This window comes from Cotesia glomerata, linkage group LG7, assembly GCF_020080835.1.
Source record: "Cotesia glomerata isolate CgM1 linkage group LG7, MPM_Cglom_v2.3, whole genome shotgun sequence".
NCBI lineage: Eukaryota > Metazoa > Arthropoda > Insecta > Hymenoptera > Braconidae > Cotesia > Cotesia glomerata.
Genome location: NC_058164.1, coordinates 21,863,512 through 21,875,861, shown reverse-complemented (window position 1 = coordinate 21,875,861; position 12,350 = coordinate 21,863,512). Strand labels below are relative to the sequence as shown.

The following is a 12,350-nucleotide window of genomic DNA, read 5'->3' as shown; positions in this document are numbered from 1 at the left end:
TATTTATTTTTATTATCAATTAAAATTATATTTATTTAAAATTTTTAACACAATAAATATTTCAGCAATATTAAAAACTAAAATATCAATAAAATATAAAATTTATGTAATTTAAAAATTTTAATAATAAAGTTTAAAGAAAAAAAAAGTTCAATTGATATAAAATTATTATTTATTTTTTGTTATACACGCACAAGTTTTATAAAATTTTAAAAATTAAAATTGTTTACAAAATTCGAATTGTTGATAATTTAATTTTTTATGAAATTTTTCGAGTTTTAAAATTAATTATCATTGAACTTTTTTTTTTCTAAGAAACATGCAATTTATAAAATTGTAACTAAAATGTTGATTTGTCAAGTTAAATAATTGTTGAAGATTATGAAAAATAATAAAAAAGAAGAAAAAAAACTAGATTAATAAAAATAAACAAACGTGGATATGTCAGATTGGCTGTGACTACTGCGTGGAAGTTTGAAAAATGTTGTTATTTAATTATTAATTAATCATTATTAATGTTGTATTATTAAATAAATTAAATCAAATATATAAAAATAATAATTAATATCTAATGAATAATACATTTAACTAATGGTTAATATATTAATAATAATAATTGGGAGTAATAATACCAATCAATTTAATACATGATTAATGATCCTTCATTAGTATTAATTATACATTTTTTCCGATCAATTTAATATGTAATAATAAAACGAACTAGCGGTAATCTTTAAAAAATACAATGAAGGTGAATTAATAATCATGGTCCTACAAAAATAAAATAAAATATTTAAAAAATAAATAGTATATATTAATAAATAAATAAATAAAAAATCCACTATTAATTTAATTAAAAACGTATAAAATATGAAAATAGTTATTAAAAAATATTTAGAAGTCGCTAGTTATTAAAATATCGTAGAAAAACAATGAGAAGACGATAGATATTAGACTTATCAATAAATAAATAAATAAATAAATAAATAATTAATTATATTAATAATAATAATAAATAAAAAAATTAATGTTATTTTATTTCTTCAATTGTTAAATAAAATTACGGGTTAAAAATAATGAAAAAAAATTTGCCATAAATATTTTTATTTATCGATAAATTATTTAAAGATTTGAAATTCAAAATTATATTCATTATTATTAATATAAATTGAAGAAAATAAATCTGAATAATAATGAAGATCATTATTAAAATAATAATTAATTTTAAGTAAAAAGAAAAAGTGATGATATTATATTTAGACTGTACTTATACATAAATATATAATTATTATTATTATACACATGATTATTATTATATAATATGAAATAAAAAATAATGCGAATATATGTATACAAAAAAAATATATATATGATATATATTCAAGAATATTTATTAATTATTTAAAAAAACTATAACAATATACGAAACAGTAAATAAATAAAACAATGATCTATGATAATAATTATAATGAAGAAATATACTAAATAATTTAAGTAAAAAAAAAAATAATAATGCATTAAAAAACATCTATCAATAAATGCAATACACCTTACGATAATTTAGGTATCAATTAATAATAATTATAACAATAATAGCATAATAAAATACATCAAGAAAACAACGTACTAATAAATATATGTATGATATATATATGATGGAAATAAAAAATATTATAGAAATATATTTAAATCTTCAGGCAATTGGCGACTCAAATAATAATAAATGAGAATATTGGTGATTATGTGGAGAAAAAATTGAAAAAAATGTAAATCTGAAAAAAATTTAATGAAAAAAATAAAATAAATACATAACTCTACATTAATGTAATTCTTTCATTTATTTATTAAACTATTCAATTGATTAAATTGTCATTCATTTAATTTGGTAAGTGAAATTTAAAAAGAAATAGATTTTAAGTTTTATTTATTCATTTATTTATTGCAAAAAAATATTTATTGAAAAAAAAAAAAAATTCAAAAGTATTAAAAGTAACGAAATTTGAATTCTTCTTAATACCTCTGATTAATTATGATGGTGTTGTTTATAAGACGTTGAAGTTTGTAGTCTAGCCTTTTGGATAGGTCAAACTAGGCTAAATGAGCTAAGTAACTGTTTATGTTTAGGTTTAGAATATTTATTGATGAATTTGTAACATTGAGTTTATCTCTAGATTGCTATGAAATCCTATTTAGGTCATCTTCAGTATTAATGACTATCTTAGGAGAGTCGTCATTTTTTTTAGCATAAACATTGCCAAGGTAAGTCCAGACATATTTGATTTTTAATTGTTTAGCTCTGACTTTAATCTTCTGTAAAAATTTGTGGAGATCAGGATACAAATATTTGAAATTAAGGTCTAAAAGTTATAAAAAATGCAGTGATATTAAAAAAAAATTAAGTATAAAAATTTTGCAGTTACTGTGTTTTAAAATTGGGCAGCCGTATAGGCTGCTTGGCACTCTTACCTCTGTCTGCCATAAGTAGTCTGGCGTGTTTTTGGCAACTCCCAGGGCCATTTTATGTGCACCAGCATAAAGTCTATTAAATTCCGGGTCCTGGGACCAACCCCAGACTTCAACTCCATACAACGCTCCTGAATTTGCCAAAGTGTTGTATAGATAGAGACGATTGCTCAGCGTAGCTTGGCCAAACCTTTTTATGATTCCCCAATTTGAGTTTAGGGCTTGGTGTGCCTTTCCGCTAGTCCACTTTGTGTGCTTCTTGTAATTCCCGCTCCGAGAAAACCAATACTCAAGGTACTTGAATTCTTTCACCGTTTCCTAGCTTCTCTTATCTATTTTAAGTTTTAATTATTGGTTGTAATTGATTGTGACTGACTTAGAATATTTCACAGGCATTCATCAAAAAAATAATATATCTGATAATTATTTCAATTTTTTAGACCACTTGTAGTTGGAAATTTTTTTATAAAATCGCTATTTCTTTTTTTGGAAGCTGCAATTTTGTCAAAAATCAAAATTTGGACTATTCCTTCAACAATACTTGCATTCATCTTTCCGGTAAATCAATTTTTTGGAATTTTTCATTTGATATAATCCAAACCAGACATAAAGTATTAAAAATTCACTAGATATGCATGTTTTTTTATGTATTTGTTAAATAAAATGTCTCTTTCTGAAAAAATTCACACACGAAACTTTTGACGAAATTTTATAATAGTTTTCTCCTTAAAATGATTATAAGCATACTGAGGCGATCTCAACTATATAACAGATTCGTGAATTTCTTCTCAACGAAGAAAAATTTTATAAACAACGCCTTGCTACTCGATGGATTATTTAATTATTTATTTTTCAGTGGAGCGTTTTCTTCAAAATTTACATTTGCGTAAGTAAAAGTTATGAATTTGCAATAGCTTTGCTGTTGCGAGTGCGACAAAGATAGCAGGGTTGTTTTTCTCCAGGAATGTGAGAGTAAAAAAAGGCCATTCGGCAGCCGAAATGTCAGTAGATTTCATGATGAATAATAAAAATACTACTAGGGTTGCATACGAAAAAAAAAAAATGAATTTCTGTTTGATTAAACAATGACGTCAAAACGAATGCAAAAGTAAAATTTCATTAAATCTGTCTGAGAAAGCAGGTGATTTTTGGCCTAGACTAATAGTGAGGTACAGAAATTAAAGCTTATTTAATAAGCTTTCAGATGCCATTTATAGAATTTTGATGAGATATCGCCTTCAATTGTAATTGCACGAAAATACGGTAAAAGTGAAAATTTTTGCGATTTTTGAAAATTTTTGAATTGCTATTATTCCTAAACTATTTTAGATTTTTTTTTTTTTTTTTTTTTTTTAGATTTTAGATTTATTCATTTTATACCAAGGCCTAATTGGCCGAATGGCAAATTTATACATATATATGTTAAAACTACATAAAATACAATATTAACTAAAAAGATGATGAAAAATAATACACAGATTAAGTAAAAAATCAGACACAGAATATTTTTATTTTTATTTATTTTACTTCTGATATACATTCTATAGAGGTGCATAACACCTGTGCATAGACACCAGAAAAATACAATAATATTTAGTTATATATAAATCGTGTTAAAACATTCATAAGCCAATACAATGTACAAAGTATAAGTTTCCTTACGACTAATTATACAATATTTTGCTATCTAATATAGTATCTTAATTTATAATTCAATAGATCTAATCCACCTCCCAAAATTCTTGCTTAATAAGTTCTTTTTGCATTCAAGAGCTTTTAGATTATTAGGAATTAGATTGAAATATTTTATTGCCACAAAAAACGCATTTTTGGTACTTAAACTTTTACTAATTTTTGGTAAAATTATCAGTCTATTACGTGTGTTTATAAACCTCTCAGAGTACATTAATTTACAATCTGTAAAGTAATAAGTAAGCGCATTCACAACAAAATACTGGTTAATTTTTAAGGGTACTAACATTTCATTTTTTATTTTCATTTTACTTATCAACTTATTCTGCAAATTTATAATAGGTTTCATCGTATTATCATATGCACCACCCCAAGCAATGATTCCATAGTTTATAACACTTTCGAATAGTCCATGATATATTGTTTTCAGTATAGATGGGTGTAGCCAATTACTTAATTTATAGAATAAAAAAGTGAAGTACTTGACTTTTTTAATCAGCTCAGTTACATGCTTATTCCATTTCATATGACAGTCATACACTACCCCTAAATATTTACAGCTTTCAACTCTTTTCAGTTTTCTATCTTTAATAAACAAATGAAAACTAGTGGGAACACTATCAATGTAGCTTCCGAAAGTAATGTATGTAGACTTATCAACATTGAGCGTAAGCTTATTGCCTTTTAACCACTTATCTAAATTTTTTAACCATTCAGTCAGACATTCATGAACTACTTGCCAACCACTTCCACTGCACAGGACTGCAGTATCATCAGCATAAGAAACTAGTGCATTCTCTGGTACAATATTAAAAATATCATCAATAAACAAAATGAAAAGAAGTGGTCCCAAAGATAGTCCCTTGAGGAACTCCAATTTTCACAGAATCTGTAATCACTATTACAATTATTTATTTTGACACACTGCTCTCTATTCGATAAATAATTATCAATCAATTTATGAGGCAGACCTCTTATTCCCTTACGCCATAGTTTATTTAGAAGAATTTTATGATTCACAGTGTCAAAAGCTTTAGCAAGATCCAAGAAAACTAACACGGTAGCTAGGTTTTTATCCACATTATTGTAAATAAAGTTAGAGGTAAAAGCTAAGGCATCATCCGTGCCTCTATTCTTCATGAAACCAAATTGATTATTTGCGATCAAATTATTACAAATACAAAAATTATATAATCTAACATATATGATTTTTTCAAAGATTTTAGCCAAGTTAGAAATCAAAGAAATAGGTCTGTAATTGGTGGCCAGATGGGCGTTACCAGACTTGTAAATCGGAATAATATCAGCTTTCTTCAAAGCAGTGGGCCAGATGGCTCTGCTTATGCAGTTATTAAAGATATATTCTAAAGGCAGGCTAATATCTTTGGCTATACATTTTAATATCTTGCTATGAATATTGTCAACGCCACCAGCTTTATATATATAAATAAATAAATATATAAATAAATATTAGAATTATAATACACGATTTAACTTATTCATCAAGTAATAAAATACATGATTTATAATACAGGATTTAACCAATTTACTAAATAACAGTTTACATGAGAGTTCTGAACAATATTAAATATCTAGTTTAAATAAATAGTCATAGATTTTATTTTTGAAAATATCTAAGTTTGAGGAATCAGTAATATCAGATGGTAGCTCCTCCCATAATCGTATAACAGTAATTACAAAAGAGTTTTCATATTGTGTTGTTGTATAATTAGGCAATTTAAAATTTAAATTATTTTTCTTAGCCGCCAATCTTTCTGAGCGCCTTACATCATCATTATCAATGAACAGTTCTCGTAAATAATTTGGTTCACCAGTCACTAAAAGCTTATAAAAATAACATGCTGCAAAGTAAATGCGAAGACTTTTAATAGACAGCCAACCAAGTTCACGTCTGTACGGGGTAATATGTTCAGCACGTTTTAAGCCATAAATAAAGCGAACAGCTGAATTTAAAGCACGCTGTAGCTTGCAATCATTATCATAAGTTGAATTCATCAAAACTATAGAGCAGTAATCAATTAAAAGGTAGAATAGTTGCAGAGACTAATAGTTTTTAATATCAACAGTATAAATATTTTTACGTAATTTTAAACTATATAAAGTTGAGTTTATTTTGCTGACAGTTTTTGAGATATGACAGTTCCAGGACAAGTTACATGATAAGTGAAGGCCCAGACATTTTGTAGACTCTGTATAGGGTAAAGCCACACCATCAACAATGATAGGTGGTAAGCCTTCACGCTGGAGCGCTTTTACTCTATTATTAGATCCTAATAGCATAGCCTTAGTTTTTAAGAGATTAACTTCAAGGCCATTTACTCTAGCCCATTCTACAACCGCGAGGGGCATCAATATTCATCAGTCTCACTGCATCATGTAATTGGTAAGGATAAAAGTGAATATAGATGTACGTGTCATCGGCATATAAACCATATCGGCTATACATAAGCCGCTTAGTAACTAAGTTCATGACTAGAAGGAATAAAATCGGACCAAGGACCGATCCTTGAGGAACGCCGGACGAAGTTTCCAAAAAACCAACTGGTACCCCTTGTTCATTCACTACTGACTGACTTCTGTTCGTGAGATATGAAAAAGAACCAATTTATTGTATCATAAGAAAAGCCTAGCTCAACCAAGGTCTTCAAAATAACCTTTGGATTCACATAATCAAACGCCTTAGTTAAATCGAAAAGAACTAAAAGCGTCAATTTATTATCATCTATTGCTTTACTAACATCATCCACTAGTTTTAACAGAGCTGGTTGTGTTCCATGATGTTTTCTGAAACCAGACTGAAACTTGTCAAGTAGTTCATTAGTCTCAAGATAATTCATCATTTGATTGGCTATTAATCGTTCAAATACTTTGCTTAAATGAGATGTATTAGCTATTGGACGAGTATCGGAGAGTGTATGCGGGGGTGAGATTTTATTCAAGGGGATAATAAAGATCATTTTCCAATTTTGCGGAAATATACCTGTTTCAAGCGACCTGTTAAAGAGAGCTGTAAGAAATATAGAAATTTGAGGGATATGATTTTTAAGCCAGCGGAGATCTAACCCATCAGGACTCTTTCCCTTAGATTTACTAAGCGTTAGATGCAACGCCTTGGTAACCTCAACTATATCAATTTTAGACCACGTGAAGGAGCATGTAACTTGACTACTACATAACAATTGCAGCGAGTTGATATAATCAAGATCACAAGGCGGATGCTTCCTTACTATATTAGCAAAGTAATTATTTAGATCAGAAGCATTAAAATGTTTCAAAGGAGAGGAGTCAGATCTTTTAACTAGTCCTAAATGTTTTAATTTACCCCAAATATTAGTTCCTTGAGGAAGATTTGTTAGTACATTCTTCAAATAATTTTCTCTCGCACTGTTAATTTCTATCTTTAGCTCTTTCCTAATTGACCTGTACACTCGAAGTAGTTTAATGTCGTTGTTTCTTTTTGCACGCTTATATGTAGAATCACGATTTTTACATTTTTCTTTAAGCTCATTTGTCATCCACGGATTTCGGGCTCTCACTATTTTACGTGATTGAAGGGGAGCAAATTCATCGAGTGAAGCAATAACATTCGAATAGAAAAAATGTAATAAATCATTGGGATCGGATGTTTCTAATAATTCCTTGTCTATATTTAGCGACTGCATGATAGAATTACACAAGGCATTATAGTTGGAGTCAGAGAAACGCCTAAAGGTAACAATCTTATTAAATTTTTTGGAAGTTTCAAAAACATATTCACAAATTAAATAATCATGCCCACTTATAAACGGTTGTTGAGACTTATGGTAATTACCCAGTTTACATCGATTATCTAATAAAACAACATCAAGCCACGAATCTTTATTATTTGAGTGATGAGTAGCTTCATAAGGAACACAATACAGAGACATTTCCGAAATAAATGTTTTTAAATGATTAGAAACATACGAAGACTCTAATAGGTCACAATTAAGATCACCTGTAATAATAAGATTTTTATAATTAGGCATTAACTTTGAAATAACCTCAAAAAATTCATTTAAAAGATTGCCTTGAGGCCTTCTATAGATCACTGCCAGTAAAAGATGACAATTTGAGACAGAAACAACATCTATAATTAAATATTCTGGTTGATTAATATGATCCGTAACAGAGACATGGAGTATCTTAGATTTTAATGATTTATGGACCAAACAAGCAACACCTCCACCCATGAACACTCGTCCTGTTTTTGGATTAATTAGATTGCGATCTCTCCTAAATATTGTATAATCATCTAAGCAAAACACTGAATAGTCATGCACCGGCTTCAACCAAGTTTCAGTCAGTGCAATAACATGTGGCTTAGTCTCTGCAACTAAATCTAAGAATTGAGCAATATGACCATTGAAACTATTTATATTAAAACTTAAAAGCTTAATTGACGTAGATTTATTATCGTTAATATTGGTTAAATCAGCATGGCGTTATTCAAGGTTATCTAAGTCTAGATCAGAACAAATTTTAATTTTTAAGGAATTCTCATCCTTTTGACATAAATAGACCCATTTTGCACCCAGATATACTTAAAGTGTAGATTCTTGGCCTTATGTTTAGTATTTAATAACAGTTTGTGTGTATCTACACTTAAAAATTCATTAATATAAATATTTCCCTGATACGAATCACCAACAATCTGAGGAAAAACATTTTTAATGAATAAATTTCTTAATTTCTTTCTAGAGTCAATAATATGATCCCGAACTTGTTGTGACTTCATCTTAAGTATAAACGAGTGCAACTTGGGTTTACTTCTTACATTTTCTATATTACTATTGTTATTAATACTATCAGTTTTTTTGTTTTTATCTATTTTTCGAATAGTTAAAATGTCTGATATTAAATTAGAAATATTTAGCACTTCAAAGACTCCTGATGCAATCTCTAATGATGACAAACTTTCCGTAACACAATCCGGGATACCAGTGATAATTAATTCAGATGAAACTCGTGTATTTGTCGAAGAAGTTAATAAATCCTGATTTACTGAGCAACTTGATTTGAGTGAGGCCATTTGATCAGCTAACGTCTTAGCCTTTATTGTATTCAAATTCGTATCTTCTCTAAGTTCTTCTAAAGCAGTAACCAATTTTGAGATTTTATCAGTATTTGCTAGTACATTTGTGTTTATACTCGCTAACTCTACTTTTGTCGCAGATTGTTCTTCTTGAATACTATTCAAGCGCTTGTTAAAGTCGTCAATCTTCGATGACAACAATTTGAATTCTGTAGCGAGAGACGGAATTTGTGCGACCGATTGCATGACTAAGGTCAATTTGTCATCAGCTGACAATGATGACCAATCCGAAGGAAGAGGATTCACAGCAGCTGTACTTGCGGAGGCACTGACCACAGTCGCATTACCTTCAACAGAATTTGAATGAATAGTCGCCATTGACGATTTTTCAGAATTTGATAGAAACACTGAGTCGCTGACAGGAGATTCTGAGCACTGAGGAGAGATTGGCGAAGTGACACTTGATTTCTGTCTTGATCTACTATTTTGAGATGAATTATCCGTTGACTGTGCAGATTTAAAACTCGAATTTGATGAGTTATTAGAGGTTACTGATCTTAAGGAATCAAGACGAGTTTTAATGGTTTTAGACTTGGTATTATCTTTATTTCCTAACGAACTATTTAATTTGGAGAAATAAATAAGTACACAAATTAAAGTTTATTAAATAAGCTTTCAAATGCAATTTACAGAAATCCGATAGGATGTCGCGTTCCATTGTTATTGCACGGAAATAAGGTAAAAGTGAAAATTTTTTGCGATTTTTGAAAATTTTTGAATTGCTCTCATTTCTAAACTAATCGACAGATTTGGCTCATCTTAGAACTTAACCTCGGAAATCGTCCTAAGAATAAGTATGTTACGTTTTATTGAGATCAGTATAGAATTACGGAAGTTAAAGAAGAGACAATGCCGATTATATCATATATATATAAATACATACATAAATAAACTTTTGAACCATATGCATTGTCTGAATCCGCTTGACGAGCTGAGTCGAAATATAGCAAAATTTTTCAAAAGTTCCGTCATGAGGACCAATGCAATAGTTAGATTTCTATGAAATCTACTAAAAAGATGGAAGCTGTTCTTTAAGAATTTTTAATGAAGATGATTTTTTTCTTAATAAAAATTCAAACTGTTTCCAGCAAAATATCGCATTGTAAATATGTTAGTAAAATATTAATTTTTCAACCGTAATTTTTTCTTTTTAACAATTGTAACGAACGATACACATGCATAATGACTCGAATTTAATTCAATTAAATATTATTAATTTCCATGATAATAAGCTGTTAAAATATAAAAACTCTAAAAAAGGCTATAAAATCGATACTTTACAATAGTAGATATTGTTACCATCCCTTATGATAAAATGGAAATACCATCCCTTATGATAATATGATAAACTAATTAGGTCATTCAAAGTCCTTTTCGAGGAAAAATGAGATAAAGCTAAAGAGGTATTAACACGCTAATGCTTATTGTGCCTGGACAACCAAAACCCCCTAAAAATATATAAACCCCGACAAAATAGCAAACTTTATCAGCCTGAACAATGCACCTTACTCTGGAGGGTCATAGGTTCCGATAACTCAGTAGTCCAAAGACGAGTAGTATAATTACTATTCTCTGACCAACCTTCTTTGTTAACTTCATTGTTAAAGCTAACTTCTCTAGCACGGTAACCCGTTCGCCCAGATTGGGGCTAGATATTTTAGTTATCAATAAGCATTGTAATCTCTGTTCCTTGTACACCTCTTGTTTTAATATTGTTTTAATCATATTATAAAGACAATATCGTGTATCAGTGTAATACAGAGTAAATCACACTCAATTTCTGCATTGAAGCTACAACTTCAATTGTCTGTAAGTAAAACGAATGTAATCCTCTTTAATTCTCTTTTTTAACCAGGGACGGTAACTGTAGTTGAACGCGTATTTAGTCAATCTTTGATCTAAATTTATCCTCTAAAAATTCTTCTGTAGTTTTTTAGATCATTTTCTATCGATTTTAGTTCTCTGATTCCTACTCTCTTAAAATGAATTAGTAGAATTTCACTAATTCAACAAGTGAACATACTCACGGACATGTGCGTAGATATTTCGTTGACTTATTCAATCATTTTAAGAGATTATTTTATTTCACTTCTTAAATCTTAGCTGTCTGAGTTTTACTCGTGTTTTATCTGTTCATCTTTAAAATCATGAAATGGCTAGGAATATATTTTTTCTGCCCTCCAGGCGGAAAGTGGCAACTTTCGGCCCGCTGCGCTAAACGAAATTGCCGCTTTCCGCCTCTGTCGGACAGAAAAATAGTATACAAACTATGGCAGGAAAATAATAAATATCTCAGATCACATATATGTCGACCTCGGCTTCGCCTCGGGCAACATATATGTGTTCTGGGACATTTCTCATTTTCTTGCCACAGGTGTGTAATATATTTTTTAGGCTTTCGGGAGTATGAGAAATATAATGTAATTAAACTTGATAATATTTTACGTATTGAAAAATTTGGTGGCCCTGAAAAGGGCCGTTTGGTTTGGTTTTAGCCAGAAACAGCAAATTTACTTAGAGCTGGTGTACTTAGTGACGGCTTTGGTACCTTCACTGACGGCGTGTTTAGCCAATTCACCGGGTAACAGAAGACGGACAGCTGTTTGAATTTCCCGTGAAGTGATGGTGGAACGCTTGTTGTAGTGAGCAAGTCTGGAAGCTTCAGCAGCGATACGTTCGAAGATATCGTTGACGAAGCTGTTCATGATGCTCATGGCTTTGGAGGAAACACCGGTGTCAGGGTGAACCTGTTTCAGCACCTTATAAATGTAGATAGCGTAACTTTCCTTCCTCTTCTTCTTGCGGTTCTTCTTGTCAGACTTGGTGATGTTCTTCTGGGCTTTGCCAGACTTCTTTACAGCTTTACCGCTAGTCTTGGGCGGCATGATGGATACTGAACTGAGTATGTAAGTACGTACAGAAGCACAGTAGACGAATGATGGTGAGCCCAACTTTGCTTTCGGTTTTAAGAGAGAAAAATAGGAAGTTGAGCATCGGTAAAGCCATTTACAAAGAGTGGGGATGAACACCAAGTAAACCCAAGGTATGCTCTACCCCCTCC

At 29.8% G+C, this 12,350-nt stretch overlaps 1 protein-coding gene across 1 annotated transcript; it reads right to left on the bottom strand.

The window, feature by feature from the left end:
• Positions 1 to 760: 760 nt before the first annotated feature.
• Positions 761 to 12,291, bottom strand: LOC123268709 (histone H2B). Its single transcript, XM_044734037.1, has 3 exons — positions 11,793 to 12,291; positions 1,446 to 1,451; positions 761 to 771 (listed from the first exon to the last, which is right to left on the bottom strand). Exon 1 carries the CDS (start codon positions 12,172 to 12,174, stop codon positions 11,800 to 11,802), a length of 375 nt encoding a protein of 124 aa, XP_044589972.1. The 5' UTR covers positions 12,175 to 12,291; the 3' UTR covers positions 761 to 771; positions 1,446 to 1,451; positions 11,793 to 11,799.
• Between the last annotated feature and the right edge of the window lie 59 nt (positions 12,292 to 12,350).